The 22,945-nt window shown below is 45.8% G+C and overlaps 1 protein-coding gene across 1 annotated transcript in view; it reads right to left on the reverse strand.

The window, feature by feature from the left end:
- Window positions 1-22,945, reverse strand: part of ZMIZ1 (zinc finger MIZ-type containing 1) — a 216,135-nt gene that overhangs the window by 106,841 nt on the left and 86,349 nt on the right. Inside the window, exons 3-4 of the mRNA XM_026036589.1 lie at window positions 19,775-19,885; window positions 9,030-9,143 (exon numbers count right to left, since the gene is read on the reverse strand). Of these exons, the coding sequence (XP_025892374.1) occupies window positions 9,030-9,143; window positions 19,775-19,834 (174 nt within the window). The 5' untranslated portion in view covers window positions 19,835-19,885. The remainder of the gene's footprint in view (window positions 1-9,029; window positions 9,144-19,774; window positions 19,886-22,945) is intronic.

Raw genomic sequence — 22,945 nt, forward strand, 5'->3', positions numbered from 1 at the left:
CCATGTTTTTAAGAGCACTGCCCCAGTCTTTTCAGGTTAAAATGCCCTTCTCGTCGTTGCTGTGCAGTGTTCTGCTGCGCCGAGATCAGTGTCACAGTTGCTGCATTTCAACAATACTATATTGGGAAGCACTTTGCTCTACTTTTAGAATAAATAGCTCTGTGCAGGAAGCATTTGCCAAATACATTAAATACAGAGAGAAAAAAAAAAAAAAAAAGGGGTTTTTGACTTCTCCTGGTAAATGGAAGCTAATCTAGGAGTAATCTAAATTCTTTGTAGGACTTGCCAAACTCAGCAAATCAGACACTAAGGTCAAGGATGAGAAGCAATCAACTGTTTCTCCAGGCCACCGGCTCAGCTATCAGCCAAGAACGTATCCTCCTCAAAATGCACACAGTATTWGCAATACTGTGGCCATTCTGGCAAACCACATGGCAGTTCTACCAGGCAGAGATTTTATGTTGCCTTTCTAGTGGCACAGGACAGTTTCACACTCAGAGAAACAGACAGAACAAGTATTGCTAATAATACCATTATTGCTTTGCATTTAAGCAGTGGCCAAGGAGCTCCACTGGAAACAGAACTCCTTGGATGCATTCCATCTCCCTGCATGAAATAAAAGGCCTCATTCTAAGTAGCTTACAGGAGAAGAAATAAATGGCCTTTTCTCCCCATCCCTGTCATCCTCTGAAAGCCCCTTGCTAAACTAATGACAGTCCACATCAGTGCGCAGTTATCTGTGGTGAGCAGTGGCTCTCCAAAAAGGCTGCAGCACAGAACAGTGAGAAACCAAGATGTGTGATAACCTACAAACGGTGATGAAATGCCCAGTCTGTCCTGCCCACTCAACACTGCAGTGTGCATTCTCCTATTCCAAACTGCCTTCYGGTATCCACCTCCTCTCATTAACACCAAAGAACCACATTTCTTTCCATAAAAGAATGGCCAGAGATAATGCTTAAGGTTCTTGGACAGATTTTTGTTGCTGCTGCAGTTTCTGTTAACTCAGAAATTACAGATTCATGTGATTTTCCCGGGTGGGTGCTGATAAAACCCTAACTTCTTTTTTTTTTTCTTTTTTAAACACATATGGGCACCAATCTCAACACTGAGCAGCAGAGCGCTTTAGGAGAATCAAATGAGATTTATGACAATCACTACAACAATACACAGTCCTAGAATACACCTAGTGCTTTATCGCCTCTTTCTTTTCATAATTAAAATGGATTAAGCTTTAGAAGGAAGGGAAAATAATCTAGACGAAGGACGCAAWTTTTTTTTTGATAAATCAGGAAATATTTCCAGCTTGGTACATTAAACACTAATCCATTACATATAGCAGCAGGATAGCTGTTGCTGTTCTAGTTGTTAAGATTCCAGATCCAAACCTTTAAAAACAAGATTAAAAAACCAAAACCACCACAATGGCAGWATGAGCAAATGCTTGTCTTTCATGGGAAGTTAGCGAGGGGAGTGTAAAGTCGCTCTGAGGGCTGGAGGGCACTTACACACTTGGTAATCTACTCGTGCCCCCTTCCGCTACCGGCACGATTTGGTCACGCGCAGGGGCTCCTTGCAGAAGGGCTGGCAGGGAACGCACAGACAGCCCCTTAAAACTAAAAGCTCTTGCTAAAGGCTCCTGAGGGCAAAGTGCTGTTAATGTGTAAACTCATTTCGGCCCCATGCTCCGCAATATCAACAGGAGCTCACCTCGGAGTGCTGCTTGGGGCTGCAGAATAGAGGAGAAAGGGCCCTCCCGTTTTCTGCCTTGAGCGCCAGGTACGCAGGTTCCTGCTGCACCGCGTGTCCTGGAGCAGAGCAGGCAGAGCAGAGAGGCAGCCAGGCCTGCTCAGCAAGGAGCATGGGGGAGCTCAGCAGCAAGGGAGCCTCGCACGGCGAGTTCAGTTCAAAACACGGAGCCCTGAGCCCGGACATGCTACTGGCCAGAGGGACCCCGAGCTGGCACCTTGATTTATTATGGAACAAAGTCTCCGAGATAATTCAGGAAACAGAGCCACTCATAAAACCATGAAAACCCATCTACGATTGCAATCTCTGCTCTACTGGTTCGGAAGCATGGGTTAGTTTAGGACAACAGGCTGTGACCCTAATCTGTTACACTCTCACTTGACTCCCTTTCCTTTCCTTTCCCTACCCCCTTTTTTCTTTTTTTTTTTCCTTTTTTTTTCTTTTTTTCTCCTTATTTTTTTTAAACTAGTTAAAGAAAACACAGTTCTGTGTCTGGCCACAGCTGACTGAAGCAGCAGACTCCAGGACGAGCAGTGCTGACACTGACTGCTGATGGTGAACGTCTTGTTACACTCCGCTTCCAGCCTGGTTAAGTCACAAACCAGTAGGCACTCCAAGCAGAGGACTAGGCAAGAGAAAGTAAAATCCCAGTTTGAGAGTCTGCAGGAGCAAGCCAGTCAAACTAATCTGCTATTGCTTAAGTTTTTCAGCAGAAATGTAAAAGGAAGCAAACTACAAGTTCTTGCTGGTTTAGAAAATTCTGAATTCTAAAAAAGGAACTTCTTTTGAAAATCTGGGAAAAAAACCCTTCCTCCCCACAAAGAAAAGCAACAAAACTCAACTGCCTAAAAGAAAACACATTTTTAGCTAAATTTCCATTTTGCCAAGAGTCTTTTTCCGCCTAAATTTTTTTTCCCACCCACTCCATTAAAGAGGGTAAGAGCCTCCGTACAGCTGAGAGGGCTCCAGGAGCTCCGAGAGCTTTCGCCTTTTCCTCTCGCTTCCTCCCTTGTGGCCTGGGACTTTCTGCACTTCCCCTCCGTGGCTGCCTTGCCCAACAGGAGCAGGGCAGCTCCCCTTTCCAACTCCCATCTCTCTGCAGACTCATGCATTTTTGCAGTACCTGTGTTGGCTTCATGGCTTATGTTTCCCAACAATTTTAAGAGCTTACTTTTATTTTTAAGTGGCAGCAGAACATAAATCCCTTAGGACATAAGGGAGGAGACGTGAGGCACCCTTACGCAATGGCCTGAGGGCTGAATCCAGGGCCCGGGCACTTCCGATCCCGCTCTAGAAACACAGGGATTCTCGGAAACAAGACGGCAACTTGTGCCCAGGACCAAAAATGCAAAGAACTGACTGAAGGGCATTTTGTAAACTTAATACAGTCACCTCAGCAGCCCCTGGTGAAATTCACTTTCAAATGCCTCCGCAGAGCTCCGGGCCACTCAGATCGCACAGGCACTGACAGCCAAGCAAAACACCACGAGGAATCATAAGAAAAGCAGAGAAATTCGGCTACCAATTTCCTTTCTAATTGCCACGTTTTATCCATACAGTGCATCCCAGCCTCTGCGAGCCTCCAAGGCTAAGGGGCTGCACTGTGGAAGGCTGCACTTCCCTGCCCTCCTTGTCATCCCACCACGCAGTACTGATGTACCTCTTAACCTAACAGGCCCCTTAATCAAGGGCTATCTGGTTGCTTATTGCAAAACTCCCTTCCCATTATGTTGCACTTTCAATGAATCTCTTAACCAGCAGCAGTCAAGAGCATCCCCCCCTGCTGGCACCAGAATGAATTTTTCCAATCCAATTTGCCGGCTGCTCAAAAACTAAAAATGCCACCTGATTGCTAGTTCAGACAGCTCTGTGTTCAGCCACTTGTGCATACTTGAAATTATCTGAATGCAGTTTGAAGACTACAGCAGAAATTTTGTAATTAGAATTCCGCAATGTAGATGGTAATTTTTCCCCCTCAGTAACACACAAAGATCAGATAAACAGGAAGCAAATTGGGGAATTTTGCAACATGAATAGTGATTTGCTTCAAACRGGGGAAAAAAAAGGAGAGGGAGGAAGATATCTTTGTGGTCTGAAGTGCTCGTTTGCCGAAGCCTCTTGCACTCTCGTTGCAGAAGGGCTGCCTCAACAGCACCGACAACCAAAGCAGGTCAGCAGAGCTAGCCATAAGAACAAACTTCTCCCTTTCAGGGCTTGAAAACAGGCCTCCGGTACGTGCTGTGAATGCAGAAGACCCTAGAGAGGCCTAACAATCAAACGAGGGTCTTCTTAACATGCGCTTGCAACGCACTAGGTGTCTAAGGACCTTATTTTCAAATCGCAAGAGCTTCTCTCCCTGCTACTGAGTCTCCTCTTGGATGCTGTTCCTGATGCAGCGGAGCGACCGGCGCAGAGGACGGACCTGCCTCCTTTCGCTCCTCTTCCTCCCCTCTGCACACCTCTAACAGCAATGAGTCTCTAACAGCAAGGAACATGGGCAGGGAGCCCTCCTGCCCACCCCTGCCTCCGGACTTGGCAGCAAAGGAGGCAGGAAACCAGGGCCTCGCTCTAACTGGGCCAGCTAAGCAGCGCAGTCACTGCAACGCGGTTGTCCCCCGAGGCCTGACAGACTGTGAACAATAGCACGGATGGGGCACTGAAGTCTGCACGTGAGGAGAGCACTGCAGAAACACTAAAAGCATTTTAATTAGGAAAGCAACAAATCCCAAACAAATATGCTGAGGCTGTGGAATATCCTGTGTCTCAAGCCACGAAATAACCCAAAAAAGCCGGGTGAGGGGCGGCGGGGGGCAGAATTTGGGGCCCCAGGAGGCTGCAGGGGCGGCCGCAGCGGCGCAGGGCAGGGCGGCAGGAGCAGCCCCGGGCRCACATGGCAGCGCCCAGAGCCAGCGGTGGGCACCCAGCACCGCGCGGTGGGAGACTGAGGCAGGCAGGAGCTGAACATCTTCCACAAACTTCTGGCTCTGGAAGTCCTAGATAAAGACTAAAGACAACATTTCCAGGGTGCTAGCGGGCAGCTATATCTTGTCTGGATGTAGATGTAAAGAATTATCTCTTCCACCTGCAATTACCGTCATTCTGAGTCTAGATTCAAATGGGATTTGAAATCTGATTTTTGAAATGCCAGTGTGATTTTTGATTACACACTTACCTGCGCTAAGCACAAGACCTTAGCCGGACAAGAAGACCATTTAGCAGCAAGTACCTTGTGAACCCATTAGCTCAACTCAGCTGCTTTTGCTATTTAAGGTATTTTGTTTTGGGATCTTGGTCTTATTTAAAGATATGGTTCCTGTCCTTTAAATAAAAAAAAAAAAAAACATATTTGATCGATGAAGGAAAAAGTTATATCATGAATGATGACAGTCTTTTTGTTCTTAAAAATGACTTGAAAAAAAAAAATCAACACTCTCAAGTTGAGGGTTTTCCAAGGAGAAATAAAATTCAAAAAATAYCACATATCACTATCACTAAAAAGGAACCTTTAGCAGGTGCTTTCTACATCTTAACAGATATGCTTTTTTTTTTCCAGCAGCTGTTTTCAGTAGTACAACAATCCAGAAAGAGCTGCAAGCAACATAAAAGACRTAAATGAAATCCATGGACTTCAGATACAGTACAACTTGGACTACAGTTCTGATTGTGAGGTTTTAATTATTTAAAGAGCAACGTTTCTTAAACAAACATGCTCTGAATTATCCCCATCTCRCCACTGAGGCTGGTCACACCATTCACAGAGGACATCTAAATAGCATCAAGACAGTAAAAAAAAGGATGTTTCTAATGAATATCTCAAACATAGCACTTTGTGGGCAAACTGTCATAGGAAGTGTCACCTCCCAGATGAAAAGACAAAGTCAGGTCCTAGCCACTGTGGTCCAAGATGTTGTTTCTGACATCAAAAGTTATATTAGATTCTGTTGTTTGGCCCGCATCCCGCTCAGGTCAGCACATCCTCCTCACCTAATCTTCTACCGTCCCAAACTGTTGTGGTGTCTGGTTTTGATGCTGGCTCAGGCAAAACACCAGCTCTATGTTTCTCATGCTTGTGAAAGACACCACCTCACTTTCCTTGGCAAATTGCAAGTGTTTTTTGTCTCAGAAAAATCAAAATTTGCTCATATGTTTCATGAAAGCTGTTTAAGGGACTCTTTCTGCAGTCTGCAGCTTGCAAGACAGAAAACATTCAAAGCTTACCCTCTCTCCTTGATTTTTTATTTATCTGTTTAAATGGGTTTCTTTTTATTACTCACTCAGTTTGGTCATCTTCTATAATGCATGAGCAGAAAAAACACAAGCTCTAGAATTCGARTTCTGCAGAACTGCCTGAACATGACAGCAACACTCTCGGTGTGGCACRGATTTTTGAGAAAAGCAGCACAGCTTTGAGGGCTTACTGCATGACAAAAATAGTTTATTTTTAGAGCACAGAGATGTCACAAGATGTATATGGGTTTAGGGTACCCACATACTCTAAAGCTTCTCTCTTGTAACTGTTTGTCTTGGCAGCAACAGTCTAAGCTCTTTATCACAAGTTCAACTTTCTGTCCAAAGGAAGAATCAGTTAAARGGTCTTAAACAACAAACAAAAGTATTTAACTAGGCAAACACAGTCTGCTCACAGTCTATAGCAGAGACCTGGGCCTCTACCTTCCTGGCAACGCTTCAGCTGCTGTTCCAAATTCTGAATTTTGTCTTGAGACAAGAAAACCACATTATCCTGAACGCCCTTTCACTTAGGCCTACAGTAGCAAACATAAATCCAGTAATGCACAGCTCATATACCAGTTATTCACTACTGTTAGCAGTCAGTACAGACACTATTAATGTGTTTGCTTTTTTCCTGAAAAAGAAAAAAAAAATCAGTGAGGTAAATGAATCCTGGGCAAGTGTATCTGTTAAACCCTGCCCTTGGCTACCTGAGAGTGAGAACATGCAGTAAAACAGGCTACTGTTAAATTACTTAAGACTTCCCTGCATTTCAGCTGCTTTTCACTTATCTGCAACTTTCTAAATAATTTCTCTGGAACTAGAAAGTTTTAACATGTTTGTTATATTAAGGTAGATACATCTATTTCCTATAACAGGCCTAAACAACAAGCCTCAACAGTTACAAATGCTAAATTTTCAACAGTTTGAAAATGTTAAATTTTCAAAAGAACAACAACATTACTCAAAAAAGTTATAAGTGAGCAAGCTCAGAGAGACTGAAAAAAAAGTGTTAGAGGATAAGCAGGCCCTACCCATAGTACGGCTAGTTATTAGGAAGAAACAGGAATCCTCAGACCCTTGAGTTAAAGTCACACGGAAAAGCACGTTTAGTGGGAAGGAAGAAAAGAGACACGAAAAAGTATCTTCGCTRGAGGGGTTGTGCTCTAAGAGCAGGAGACTTATGGTCCTTTTATACGCTCTCTGCAAGCCCTCTGTGCTTAGGCAGCACAAAACACGGCAGCAACGCAGGTCTCTGTGTCTTCCCCTGCCGGGAACATAAGGAGGTTACAAGGGAGGCTGCTGACGGCCGGCCCTGCGCCGCACACAGCGCTGCCTTCTGCAGGCAGCGGGGAAGGAGAACGGACCCCCCGGTACTCACAGCCAGGGCAGGAACATGAAGCAAAGCAGCACGTGCTATTCAAAAGATAACAGTACTTAGATAACAGAGATCTTTTACTCTTTCTTGTCAGGAAGAAAGAGACGGTAGTTTCATCTCCAGAGGCTCAGCTAACAAGATATTGTGCATTTTACCTCTCCGTTTTCCACGGAGTGGCTTCTTCTCTCTTCCCTGTGCTCGGGRCACACAGTGAATCACCAGCAGCCAGGACCTTATTTTGACCCTGCACTAGGCAGGCCTGCAGGTCTGCTTATGCACAAAGGAAAGATTTAAATAGCAAAGATGACGCAGGTCAGATCCACAACTTTGTAGCAGAGATCTGTGGAGAAGGACTGTGCACAGGCTGCCTGCAGGATACCTGAGGTCACTGTCTCCTTTCTCAAACGCTCATGCCAAGGCTTCAGTCTAGCTAATTTAAAACAAAGCATACATGGAATATATTTATGCTTACATCAGATGCTATAAACATGTTTTAATGTTTAAGGTTACCTATAAAGGATAAGTTATCCTGCAAACAAAATCTTTAAACAGCAAATCTTTGGAATGCTGTAAGATTCCTAATTCTTTTTCAATTCTTCTACTATGTGGGAGAATGATATACAGCTCCTTATATATCACTGCTTTTATTCTAACTTGTTGATGCAGAAACCAGAGATGCTATACACTTGAACACACTAAGATGGAGCCATTCCTTAACATTTGGATTCCTACAGCTAAACCTAAGTCTTAGTGTCTGTTTATCTACATCAATTACATGTTAAGTGAAACTCATCTAGGCACTTCCCCCTCCACAACAAGTACTGGTAAGGCAAGTGTGGTACAGAGGTGAGCTCTTCATTAATCACTTGTAAAGTGTTATCTCCTTCATGACTACTTGTTTATATCAACTTGTTCTACAAATTGCAGTGAAGCTTTCAAACACTCCTGTTCCAGAGAGCTGAATTCCTCTAAACTCCTGACTCTAAATAACAATTTTGGACTGGATTCTGCTGCTTCAAGCAGGGCAAACGAGCTTTCAAAACAATAACAATGCTGTTATGTACACAATGAAGTATATTTTCAATATTTTATGAAAAAGTTGCTTTAAGAATTACAGTGGTCTTATAAAAGGTATGAAAAGCACTGAAGTCTATAAAACTGCTGAAATTACCATGGCAGAATTAAACCTGCAGTCAATATCTGCGCAAGCTAAGCCAAGGGGCATGTCAGGAACACTGTTTAGCTGAAGGTAGGGCACGCTTCATGTAGAGAACAAGTCACCCTCCAAAGTTGTTTAGAAAATGGGAACAGGAACGACATACTTGGAAAGTTTGTTAACTGAATATGAAGACCACTCAGACCACTCACCTGGCAATGTCCAGTGATGAAAGCAGATACTGTGTGTGCACAGCAAGTCATCCAACTTGTGTGTTTCTAAGTAATCTAACTATAAAAATGATTTTCCTTTTTATGATTCCACTTCTAGTTACCACATGCTGCTTCATGCTAACTAATTCAATTAAATAAACAGTTGTCATTCATGATGTTCTTCAGTCAGTTTTGCACGTTTAAAAAATAAAATAAAACCCACAAAACGTAGCACTGAATGCAGTTCCTGGGCCACGACACACAGCATCTGGCACAAACTGCACCACAGGAGGAGTGGACGTACCGTCAAACAGCCCATCAGGCTCTGCTCGAAGGGTCTCTGGAAGGCTCGGGGGTCCCCACACCAGTCCAGGAGCTCGGTGGCTGCATTATGGAAGTTCGCTGGGTTCTGTAAGTGCTGGCGAGAGAAGCAGAAGCAACATGGTAAAAAATGTACCCAAGGAGCGACTGTTACACTACGTCAACTCACATGTGCTGCCCACAAGGGGCTTAGGGGATCAGTTTCTCTTTCTGAAGGCTACCTGGTCAAAGCGAGTTCCCAACTCCTACCCTCACTCCTGCCTTTGTGCTGAACAAGCTGGCATCCTATTAGAAGTTTATAAACTTACCTGATRCCATAACCCACATCAGCATCCTTCAGTGCGCTGTATTACCCAACCCATCCAGGATTTTAGTAGGAGCAGAGTGGAACAGAGGAGTGAAGGAAATCAGTTTAGAATTGCTACCTCTAGGGATACTTCTACCAACTCTGCAAGAAGCTCTTCCTGATACACCGTATGCCCCTGCCTTTCTAATTTTTAAAATACATTTTAAAATTAGTTTTTGTACAACTTTTTTTCTGAGATTACAGAGGACAAGCTTACTTTTTGAGTGTAAAAGTGGAAAAGATAAAGAAAACCCATTACGAATGGACAGGCACACTTTCCTCCCTCAGTTATGTACAAAAGCACTCCAAATACGTACTATATATGTATTTATGTATGTATGTTATTTATCGGCAGCTTAAACATTGCACCCAAGGCAAAAAGCATTAATGTCATTCACATCCTCATGGCAAAAAGCCTGCTTGAGAAGGATAATAATATATCTTCTGTATTCCACAAACAAGAAATTAAGAGATTTTCCTAGCTCTTGATCCAAGAACAGAAGTACAAAACAGCAGCTATGCCAGAGCCATCCATCAGCTTTGTTACGAGCCATTCGCCACGCCTGGCTCCATGCTCTTCAGCTGAAATCACTGGCAGTGTTTTAACAGCAGCAAGACCTGGCCCCAACAGTCTAACATACAATGTGCTTCATGTACTCAGAGGAAAAAAATACCCCCTCAATAGACAATTCTGAAGAGAAGAGAGGAGAAAAAAAGGCCTAGTGAGTCAGGAACACTATGGTGGATTTAAGGCCTGGGATATGCAGACAAACCCATTGAAGTCTACTCAGATCTTGTGTGACACACCTTGGTGTCCCTTCAAAACTGCTACTCATGAGCGATATAATGAAGGGCCAGCTCACACTACCATACTTACAAACAACACAGAAGAGAAGAGTGTAGAAGATTTGCATGAATATAACACAATAAACAAAGGCTGCAATAAMCTGAAAGGACCACTAATCTACCTGCTAGGAAACACCACTATTTCCATTACTTCAAAAGCTACCAAAATTTCCAGTGTAATCACTCACAACCCTGCAAATCTAGCACCTTCCTAGGCCAAATGTAAGAGGAATCACAGCACTGCGAGATGCCATCAAGAGGTACTAGACGTGTGTGACGTGCATGGCTGCTGGGATCTCCGGGCGCTGCTTGGATAACACAGTCTCGCCCAGTCATTTACTTTGGTCTCGGAAGGAATCTCGTGCTCTTTGCATCACCCCAGTTAACAGCCTGCTCGGGCGGATGGAGAAGACACCAAGCAGAGAGCAAAGCCTGCTGCCAGGCCCAGCACGAGCCAGCTCCATCAGCAAAAAGGGCCTTGCTGAGGGCTGGGTGACAACATCTGGGTTGGACTGCAGGGAGGACACCAGTGTCTACCTGCTGCTCGCAGCCAACCCTGCCTTCAAACTTCCATTCAAAGYGAAGTGCAGACCATTTTTGTGAATCAGTGTGGCCACTGGGCAGGACATCATGGGTGCACCAGGGTCCAAGCTTATCAGCTGGCACAGTACCTCTCTAGGGGCCTGTTCCCTGGAAAAGCCACGTTCCCGTGGGCAGAGACAACAGCTGATAAGTGATGAGGTTGAGTCCAACCATTTCAGAGGAGAGCTGCTGCTTGAAGCTCTAACTCCCCTCCAGCTGGACGGTGATCAAAACTCCGTGTTGAGCCCCGAGCTGGGTGCTTTATACTACACACTGGGGCAGACTCCCAATGGGAAATATGTCTATGTAATAAAGATCTTATTTTTTAAAGACTACTAAAGCACAATCAAGCACTTTCAGCCTACACCCCCACACCATGGCATACACTTCCTGCAACCAAAAGCTTGATATAATTTTAGAGACAGAAACCAATTACCCAGACTGAAATGAAGCAAGGCCACCAGCCTTATGTCTAAATATAGAAGACTGCCACCCAGATGCACACTAGCACATCCTAGACAGAACAGTAAGTAATGAAACACTATCAGGCAAAATTAAGAGYTACACTTACAGGAGGTTGAAGTTATCTCACGCATGGATCAAGACATGCTAACATGACAGCAATGGTATGGAAAGTGAAATCGTTTAAACACAAAACCCATATGCTCTGATTTGTTGCTATAGAAAACAAATGCAGAATTTCACCTAACACACTACGTATTTCTGGGGGAGGTGTATTTTTTTTCTCTTTTCATTAGAATACATCAGACTGAAGGCACAGACCTAATTTGCCACAACTTAACCTATCCAAATTAAGATGTCATGCAAATAAGTCGCTTTTGAGCAGCAACTGCTTAGCTATGCTAAACAAGTTATTCCATTTATTTACGTGATGTCGCACCGCATTAYGAGGCCTGACTCGAGTTGTCTGCTTATTTTGCCGAGTTACGTCTGCTCTGTGTCTCGCTACCCGATTTAATTGAGCTACTGCAGATCCTGTAACTTATCACCCAGGCRCGGTGCCGGGCTGCTGGCTTCTAGGTTCATTAGCAGCCGCCTGCAGCCCCTGCATTTCTCACACGGTTGGCCACTTAGACCCTGCCTAGCGCCTAGCCTCACTGATCAGCGAGCCCAGCAACTTGGTATTAGTGCTAGAAAACACCAGCAATATGTGGAGTCATGGACTGTGCAGGAAGAGAAAGAGCAGCAGCAGCCCGCGGACGCCGCCGGGCTAACCCGTCGTGGAGGCCGACCTCCTCGTTCACGTCCCCAGAACACAGGTACACACAGCAAAACGGCTTCAGGGTTCTGCTGCTGCGCATCTTTACAGCGGGGCTATTCCTGGTTCACACCACGGAACAATCCGAGTTTTGTAGAGCTCGTCTTGGTGCAGCAGGATGAGAACTTCGGCAGGAATGAAAGCCAACATTAAACCCATCTTTTCCAAAACATGAGCCCAGCATCCCGCACAMCACAGGGTCTGCACAGAACTCATGACATGCAAAATGTATGTGTGCAAGCCTGAAGTTCACATGGCCTGCTCGCTATTTTTTTTAGCTGTAGGTATTCACATTCTCCAGATTTTCTCCACAACTAAAGTTAAAATTCTCATAGGGTTGTAAACTCAAAGGTTTAAAAGCAAAACCAAACATATACYAATTATTATCAAACTATGTTTATAAAAACCTATAATACCCCAAACTCTTGGTGCAGAAATGATGCTTCATTTGGAACTAAGCCACTGGCTGAGGAACTGACCCGCTCTTTTCCATGTCTGCGGGACACTCCCACCTCTCGTGTCTCAGCTCTGTGCCAGGTGAGCCAGTACCTGCTGTCCTGCTGCTTGTGCAGGTTCTACCAGGTAATTCAGACTATTTTTTGTCTGCCTGAGCCTTCACCTGGACACGTTTGCAATGAGCTGTAAGAAAAACGTACTGTCACGCTGAGTAGGTAGGGGAGGAGGAAAGGGAAGGGAAGGGGGAGGAAAGGAACGTGGAAAACAAGGAGACTACCCGCTCTGCGACTGAAGCAGCACAGGGCAGAACGAGCTCGTGCTCCTGCTTGTTAGCAAGAGCAACAGCAGCTCGGCTCAGAAAGGAAAATTAACCACCTRTCTAAAGGACAGACCCCCCCTTCCCCCTGCCATGCACAACTGGTGCTACAGGGACACCAGCCCAGCACGTGTTTGAACACAAAAAGTGCCACGGCCCAGAAGAGACGGCTTTGGTATTTTCCTTTTTTTTTTTTTTAATAAATAATAAGTATATTTCATAATTTCCTAAGTAATGTGACTAGGCTTCCTAAAAGCCATATACAGGAGAAGCTATATGTTGTACATTAGAAACTCATTTGAAACCAAGATTCCAAACAAACCTTTTTTCTTTTTCAGGAGGATAGAGGGGAGTATTGAGCTATGTTCTTCTGAGACTCCGATTTGTGCTTATCTAGATACAGTTATATATAGTTCAATTCTCTACAGTCCCCTTCAATATCAAAGATTGTTTTATTTAAAAGGCTCAAGCTGTGCGTTTTGTATTCAGATGATTTTTCCCCCCAAATTCGAGTGTTTTTGAGATTGAGAGATCCCTAATTAATAGAATTATCTTGCACTTACACRGCTCCTCTCACTGGAGACTTTATAAATATTTTATTAAACTCACATTTTGATAAGCATTAGATACTCAGAGAGTATCCATGTAAGCCATGGCTACTTATCACAAGGGAACTGGCTCTGGCTGTTTGTCCACTGCAGTTTTCCTTTCAAGGGAAGAAAAATCAGTAACTTCAGAGCAAAGACCAGCATCACTCGTGCAATATTTTGAACACCCTGGACGAGGTGAGGAGGGCAGTCACTGCTGACGACAGGAGTTTATGTACTAAACAAGTGAGAAGAGACACACAAAAGACAAAAGTGTCACTAAAACGAAGGCAAGTTGTATCCACCCACCGGGAGAGGGTCCCATCCTCGCACCTCTTATCAGCAGCACCCAGAGGGGCTGTTACACCAGCTGGGAGCACAGGGAACAGCGGGGTTCACAAAACACTCAAAATAATCAAACGACGGAGAAAAACATTTCCTTAATTGCTCACAAAGACACGGGGCTGTAAAGGGGTAGAGTACGTTCTTTCCCCGAGGCCACGTAAGGCTCCCGTGCATTTTTCCGTCTGCATCAAGGGCATTATGGAAACGGTTTGCTTAGCCAGTTCGCTCACTCCTCTTGGGAACGGAAACAAGCCATTTTCCAACGGCATCCCCCTGTTTTCACATGCTACCTGAGATGCCTATATATGAGAGGTCTATCTTGCACATGTACYTTTCCCCTCATTTCTACCTTTCCTCCTCATTCCCATTGAGGATTTAATGGCACCGACCCTTTCCTCCCCTCAGCCTTTGCACTTTTCAGCAAGTAGTTTCCTACRTATCTCCACATACTATTTACTTCTTCAAAGCAGTGGTCACACTATTTCCCTTAAAATATTGTGGGCTGCACTATTTGAAGAGCAATCCAAATATCTGCTTGAATTGTTAATGAATTTTACCAATGAAATTAGGCTCATTTGTTCCAGATTTGTTTACCTGCCTACTTTTAGAAGAAAGCCTACCTGCACAGCTCATTGCCTTCTAACAGAAGAACATGGGAGGGCAACAGGAAACCTGGGGAGTCCACCTAAATAACCGCAGGTTATAGAGCAGTGAATCATTTGAGGWGCAATTGGGAGCACTTTGAGAGGTTGAGCTCGGTGGGTCCTTTTCCAAGCCATTCTTTGGACATTACTTAATGTTTTAAAGACATTAAGCAGGAACTAGCACACCTCTYGCTGGGAACATCGCTGCCACCGCGGCACCCATGGGAAGAAATGAGGCTCCCCAAGGACACTAAGCGAGTCCTTGGCAAGGGGAAGCGGCAGCACCAACACCAATCCAGGCACTGACCGACAGGTTTAAAATGCATTTGCACTGATTTTATTTCTTCATTTTCTAGATTTCCAAAGAATAAATATGCTAGTTCTGAACAATACAAAGCAGTCTTTAGTATACCCCGGTGAAGCAACATTACATTACATTGACATATTTTGTTTTCCAATAAATTTTTGACTCAATTTAATAACTTACGCATAGTGCTTTTTATAGGACTTTTAATCAACAGAATTCATCTTTGTTATTTTAATCTCTTAATCTATAAAGAGATAAAATCTCAAGGTGACTAAAATGACCACTACATGAACCGATGCCACTGTGTCACGTGTAAAATCCACACAGTCCAGTCTCATGGGCCCTACCAGTCAGTCTTTACAGAGCTATTTCAAGCCAAAAGGAACAATTCTGGCAGAAAGATTTGGGGGCCCTTTTACATAGCAAACTTGGCAAGACAAAAGTTTACTCAGCTGAAATCTAAAAAGACTTTTGCCCCTTTTTTCTGAGTTGTGCTTCAAAACAATGTAAGAAATAGTTTAAGATTTGGGTGTTATTACTGTAGGAATTGCAACAAACAACTCCCAAGAATTAGCTTCAGAGATTCACTTTTGAGGCAACAGACTACTCTTATTAAAGCTCTCCCACACTATTAAGTGGTCTCAGCTTCTGTTATTCAGGCTTCTTTTGGCTCCCAGAAACCTGTAGCAGGAAACCAAACATGACATTTCATTTCCAACGCTGCTGCTTCCAAAGCRAAACCCACGAGTTTCTAAGCCAGTCCATGTAGGAATACTGGGTCCCAAAATGTCTGCAAAATTTCTACAAGCCTCTCGTGTTATTTATGGCCCTACCAGACCTTGCTTTAATATGACCCTAAATTATCTGTGTAGCTTTTATCGAACAAAATATATAACTCTCAGCATTGCTCTTGCTTTTACGTTAGTGCTTTAATGCCGCAATAAACAAAATCCTTATTTACTAATCCATCTGGCTAAAATATTATGAGCCCAAAGTACCAAATGCTTGAACTGCTTAAAGGATTGCTCCTTGCTTTAGCACGCGGCTGCCGTGCCCTTAMCCAGGCAGGAGAGGCTTCCCTACCACTGCCTCGTTCCCCTGCTGCTCTTGCAAACGTGCTGGAGCCCCAAAGGGATCCTCCTCTCTTCCGAAGGATCCATCACCTTGCATCTGCAGCCGTATCGTTGCCTTTCTGGGCAGGGCACCTCTCTCTTGCCTCATCTCCAGCAGATAGAAATCTGCAGCCCAAATTAGACAGAAGAGGAAAAATCCACGTCTGTCAGACTGGGTCAGCTAAGGACAAAATATTGCATGGTGCTACAAAGCAACACGTAGCTGCTCATGTTTGCTTGAGCGTTTCCCTCACCCTGATCTGCCTTGCAAAGAGCCACATGGAAATGCTGCCCCTCGCAGGTATTCCCAAGGCCCCGTTCATTCCCACCATGGCGCAGGGCTATGGGGCTGACAAGCACCTTCTTTTTTCCCAGGATGGATCATCTTGAAGCACCCTTGGAAACTTATATAAATCCTTACCAGACAAGAATTKCGGAACCATAGCGAGAACTTTGCAAAGCTCAGAAGAAAGGACAAGAGCATGAGGATTTCAAGCAGGTCAGTGCTGTGCCAGCAGATTTCTGCTGGCAAAATCAGGTCTATCAACAAAGCAGAAGAGACGTTTGCTCTGCCAGGAAGCCCCTCATGGCAGACACAGCCACGTCAGCTGCTTTGTGCTTTCCCCAGCGTAATCTGTTGATGAAGGGAATGGGCAGGGAACCCGCCGCTGTGAAGGGAGAGCCAGGCAAACGCCGCAGACTGCATGTTCCCTCCGTCTGAGCAAGGAAGCTGACAAAGAATTTGTAGCTATGGGTCACAGGAAAGAAAAAGAGAAAGCATAGCAAGGAAACACAGCGGTGATGGATCATTCAACCAATAAACTGGAACATTTTCRGCCCCTCAAGTGGCCTTGTTAGGGAAGGAAAGCATCGCTTTGCCATCAGTCTCACTGCTGCATGTTATTCCATGTGTAAGTCCTAAAAAACCCTGTAACATGTACCTACGTTGCAGCCAAAAAGTGTGCATTTCTAGGCAAACATGCCCTTCATAACAGTGCTGCTAACTTTCAAAATTCATAGGGACTGGAAGTTTTAGTGAAGCTTCACTAAAACCTTTTCAACTCAAATTCATACCAATCTACACCAACTAATCCAAAATACACCRAAATGTCATTACAGTTAGGGCTGCTGAGCATCTACACGCATCCTCAAAAACAACCTGGAGAAGCAGGATGACTTTGTCCCGGGATTTAAACGCTGCCAGTTAGGCAAACAGCCAGAGAACTCTCCTTTCCTCTGACCTGCAAGCAACCAAAACCCAAGTGCTGCACGAGGATGGGAATGGGGCTGAAATATTGCCCGCACCTGACGGGCCGCGGCCCAGGAGCCCCCTGCGGATAACGGGAGCGCAGGGAGGCTGGTTCTGGGGGCCAGAAACCGAGAACGAGCCGCGAAACCGGCGTGGGAGCCGCCGCCGCGCGCGGGGGGCGTCTGTTGCTTTGGCTTCTTCCACCGAACACTGAAAAATCTGCGTGTGATTTCAGCAAACACTGAAAGCAGCAGCTACAAGGAGACCACACAAGCTGCTCCGGCTTCTCACAGAAGTCTGCTGCCTTTTTTTTTTTTTTTTTTTTTTAAGCAGTAAATACACAGCCACCACTTCAGATTGCCCTTTACATCTATTCTGCGCCAGTTTTTAACACACACTTCATTTCCTAGCTAGCTGATCACGCACAAGTTTTTGGCTGTGTAGCTGCAAAACGCTAGAAAAAGATGAAAGCGAAGCAGGACCTTGATCCTGCAAGAGGAGCCGTGCAGGATACCGCGGGTGTCTCGCAGCCAGGGAGCTGGGAAGCAAAAACACTCAGGCAAGCACAGTCAATATTCTCTTATTGAGACATCTGCCCAAAACAGGGACTGTGAATTCACAGCATGGCCACGGAGGACGCTGCCTTTTGGGATCCTTTGYTGGGTTACACGTGCCCCTGCCCACCCAAAAACTTGGGACTTTCCTCCAGAGGGGAAGCAATGAAACTGAGACAGTTCCACACATGGGTAAAAGCCTGGCCTGCCCCTGCCTTTCTCTCTGCCTCCACTGCTGAAGAAATATATTCTAACCACCTATGCAAACCAGCAATACACAAAAATGAACTTAGTAGTTCAACTCACAGAGCACTCATTAGAGCCATAAATACCTCCTTAAGACTTTAAGAAATACTGTTTGATGTTCTTTTATCCTATTAAAATAATACAAATTCCGTGTGCACAGAAACTGGCAGGTCTAGAAGAGAGCAGCATCCTCCATTTATCTCCGCCTGATCTGAAGGTTTGTTCTTACAGCCAGAAAGGTTAAATTGTTCCGTGAGTYGCTTCATTCTTCATTCCCTGGGCTAGGGTGGCCAAAAGGACACCAATTAGTGCTAGCCAAGGGCAGGCGTTTTCTGAACCAAATACTTGCTCATAAGCAGCTGGGATGAAATCCCCAAATTCATTTCCCTCAGGCTTCTAAGGAGCGATGAGATGCATTAACTTTCACCACGGAGTGATGAAAGCGAGAGCGAGCGGGCCACCACAAACCGAGGCTGCATGAGGACTAGCTGCTCTGCAGGGACGAGGCCTGCTTCGSGTCCCTGACCCATGAACCAGCCTCACCTGATTTATTCCAAAGTCCTTTTTCCTGAAGAATCTAAGGGGGAAAAGTCATCTGTTTTAGATATAACCCCCCTTTTTTTTATATATATCCCCCAAAGCAATGGCATGGCTAGAATAGACTAGCAAATAAACACACATTTTATGTTCTTTACATTAAAGCACATTCTAGGATCTATAATCCTCTTAGTAATAAACTAGACAGCTGAGAGAATGAAAACAGATAAAAGCAAATGAATTTAGTTTAGCAATCAAGACCTATCCAGCACCATTCCCCTGCTTACTTTATATCAGTTTCTCCAATTTACAGTCCTTGTGTCTACCACAGAAGGAAAATCATGAAGAGAAGTCAGAGAATCACAGAATTATTGTGGTTGGAAAAGACCTTCAAGATCAACAGGTCCAACCACAATGTGCTGCCTTCCTTCAAAAGACAATATACACGTGCCTCACTGTTAAAGTAGGCAGGGAGATTTTTAACTTACAGTAAATTGATAAAAATACAATAAATTGTATAATAATTGATAATTGATAAATAATAATTGATAAAAAAAAAAAAATGCAGACCTCAGACAGCAAAACTCCAGTCTCTACACATGCTATTGTCTAAATAGTGACTAAGTGACAGAGTATGACAGAGAAAACTGCTCAGATAACAGAAAAAAATGGGTTATGAACATTGATTGAATAATCTCCRTATGTTTTTACATTACTCTTACATTTCATATTAATTTGGAAAATTTCAACCAATTCTGGAAAGCTTCAGAAGATCTGTAAGATGAACTCTGAGAAAACTGACTTGAGAATAACCCGTGTGCTGCTTTTTTAGTAAAATTTTTACTTTACTTCTCCTTCCATGCAAGCCAATCAACCTGAGCACTTAGAGGCATGCCCACCATCTAAGCTTGACCCTTCCAGGCAAGCGCAGGTCTCAGCTCAGACAGTGCCTCAGAATTAAAACTGGCCCATCAAAGGAAGGCTCGGAGCCTTCCTTAGCTCCGAGCCCAAGCAAGAGGGCTCCTCACTACAACTGTGCCRGGGAGGCCAGGGCAGGGCCAGCCCCGTCCTGCTGGGAGCCAAGGCAGACTCCGTGAGTCTCCAGGCTTCAGATTCCTTAGCCGGGAGAACCACAAAGGTTGGCTTGGGTTTATAGAGCAGTTCCTGCAGCAAGTTCTCTTCCGACAGGTTAGATGCCTCATTCCTGCCACTGTCCTCCCCAATAACAGGCTATCCAAGGCAATTCATGACAGCAGCAGCAGGCAGCCCGAAGGCCCAGCGGGCTGCGCTCCCCCGCAGCGGCGCTCTCCACCTCAGCTTACCTGTTTTATGCACTGCAGCCGGTCATTGGTCTGCTGTATGTGCCTGTCCATAGAATTCATTTTGATTGTCTCCACTTGGCTTCTACCTGAAAGCCATTAAAATCCCTCAATCTGCAAGACAAAAAGAAGAGGAGAGATCACTGAACACAGCCCATGCACCGGTACCAGCTCCACGGCGAGCGAGATCCTGGGATTTGCACAGCGGCTCTTTATCCCCCCGGGGTGATGACTTTTCCCTGTGGCTTGCGGAGGCCGYGGCACTGGTGGCTCCGCACCCGGCTCGGCTCCGGAGCGACATTCCCAAGTCACACCAGGACACCCGGTCAGGTACCGCAGGCTCCCCAGGGAGCCTCTGTGAGGCCACTGACAAAGGCTCCCTTTACTCAAAGGATTATCACACAAATGGCACTAAAATGACGGAGCAGCGCTGCTTGCAAGAACCCCGAGCACATTTGGAGATAAAAAAAATAATAATCATGATAACAATGACAGCCTGGGCTTTGCAAGGGCAAGGGCATGGCGATTCCTCCTAATCTTCCACCAGGAGAAAACACCTCTCATAAATATTAAATGAATCAGATATGGCAGAGTATTATATGGCCAGAAATAACACAAAACATGTTACTGGTCYGAAGTGATAGGAAAACTGAATTTCTGTTTTGAAATAAAAGCACCCGGTATGCACTGGATTTTCCCACAATATTAAATCTAGTAGATCAATTTGAGGTGTCCTTGAGATGACAGCGGCAGGGGCCTGGGATTCAGGTCCCAGGATTTTGGGAGCTCCTGGAAGCGCCCCACGCACCCATGGGTGCGCAAGGAGCAGCCCCAGCTCCCAGCAGAGCGCTCCGATGCTCCCCGCTCCCCTTTTGGAGCGGAACGAGCCGCTCCGGACTTTGGAAAACCGTCCATGCCCCGGGCTCAGCTGCAGCAGGAACACACCTGGAGGCCAAGCCCATCCCGTCCGTCCCAGGAAACAGAGCTTGTCCCAAAGGCAGGAATCAGCACCTGATCAGCAGCTTCTGTCCATAACTCATACCACCATACAGTGCGTGGTGTGACTTTTATTTATGTTTTAAGCAGAACTGCTTGAGACTCCGGCCTGTGCTTGCTAAGCCTAGCAGTTATAAAGGCTTTTTCCTGGAACTTGCTTCTCAGCTAAGGGCACCAAGATGTGTCACACACACATGTATACACTCTCCTCTCCTGCTTCAATCATTTTCATGGCATTTGAAAATGGAAATGAATCCGTAAATATCGCACACTAACATGAAGGCAGCCTTCACCCCTAAATTCCTGCACCCTTGCACAGCAGTGAGGGAGCACAACCTAAAAACTTGCACTTCCAAGCTCCAGAGCAGCGAGCGGGCACGGGTGCAGGAATAAGCATCCAAACACTATGTTTACGTGAGCATGAATTTCACACGAGCACCAGCAGGGTCTGGGACCTGCAGAGCAGCCTTTGCCCTGGGCAACTCTCCCATCCGAGGGGTCTGTTGGTCACGGCTCCTTCCCGCACGGCCGCGGGAGCCAAGGTTCCATGTGCCCGTCCTGCTTGCTCCGCATCTCCCCGCTCTAGACACAGTAAAGCCCTCCTGTTAACGAGCTGCAATTCCTACGATACAGTAATACCAGTCTCACATGCACGTACTATCCTCTGCTTGTGCCCCTGTCACCTTCTCAATGACAAACGCCATCCAGGGGTCCTGTAGCAAACCTAAGTTGGCCTATTTTACTAACACGGGCTTATCTGCCTGTAAGACCCCCAAAGAAACCTCGGCAGTCACGAGGTTTAATCTCTCCGTGGACAGCAAAGGTATTTATCATGAGATAAGGTAGCCCAGACACGACTCCACTCCAGCAGCGATCCATCTTACAAGCTGGGACACATCATCTGCATTTTAATTGAACAGCAGGAAAGACAGAGGACAGCATGTTAAAAGCAAATATAAACACATTCTTGCTTTTCCTGAAATACTTAAACAATCTGCTGCTTTCTTTTTTCTATTATTATTTTGGAAGCTACTCCATTTTTTTCTTAATGAACCAGGAAGCAAAATACCAAAGACCTGGTTAACTTTGTGGTTCAGTTGTCATCATCTTTGGCATTATCATTTTAACCACCTCACTGCTGTGCAGCCACGCAGAGGCCCTGGGAGCCGCTCTGCAAAGAACATTTATCTCAGGCAACAGAGAGGCACTTGGCGCTGCCAGAAAACAGGATTCTCGAGTACAGCCAGACGGAGCAGTGCCCAGAGCGAGGGCGAATCWCCCCAGGAGCTGCCCCTGGTGCGGCCGGCAGCACTCCGGGCTCGGAGGCTGCACCAAGGCAATGGTACCGACCTGCATTCACGCACTGCCACCCACACGGCAAATGATCCTGCACGTTGATTTATGAACTGTGGATATCATCCTGCCCCGAGCCGCTCCTTCCTGCTCACCGCACAGAGACCCGGGCGGCTCTCAGCTACCCTAGTCATGACCACCATCGTGTTTGTCCCGGTTGTCATTTCCAGCACGTGGCRCGAGCTCCTCCAACGCTGCTTGGGAAACCACAGCGCAGAGCACAGAAATAACTGACGCCTGTTAGCGCACATGGATGGAGACCCCTCCACGGCGAGGGCTGGCAGTGCAGTCCCCTTCCTTAAAGGAAGGAAATCCAGGCTGTGGCTGTGCACAAACTGATCCAGCTCTGTCTCCAAAGCAGTTCTGCTCTCGGCACCACTGGGTTGGTGCACAAAGGCTCTGCCTCCTGCCTGCTCTGCGTGGCCAGGATGGCTCTTCACATCCATCCTGAACTCCACTCACTCCAGCATCGAGCATGGGGCTCAGGATCTGCTAACTCCCCTCGCTCCAGTGTGGTCAGTGCTGTCTGCATGGCAGGGCCCCCTTCCCGCCTCAGGCGGGTGCTGCCAACCCTGCTGCTCAGCCCTGCGCTGCTCAGCCGGGCTGCTCCCGCTCCGGCGCGCAGGGAGCGGCGCACGGAGGCTCCTGCTCAGCGGGCGGGAGGCTCTGGCTCATCCGGGGGAAGCCRCGCACTGCTCCAGTGCCCACGTGCACATCCCTTCTCCAACACTCCAAACAAACAAACAAAACTGAAAACAACCTTTTCTTCTCTATCTCACACCATTTTAAAAGTAGAAGCAAGACCATCTTACTCTAAAATAACAG

This window comes from Nothoprocta perdicaria, unplaced genomic scaffold, assembly GCF_003342845.1.
Source record: "Nothoprocta perdicaria isolate Ctin4 unplaced genomic scaffold, notPer1 scaffold_180, whole genome shotgun sequence".
In the NCBI taxonomy this organism is placed as follows: Eukaryota; Metazoa; Chordata; class Aves; order Tinamiformes; family Tinamidae; genus Nothoprocta; species Nothoprocta perdicaria.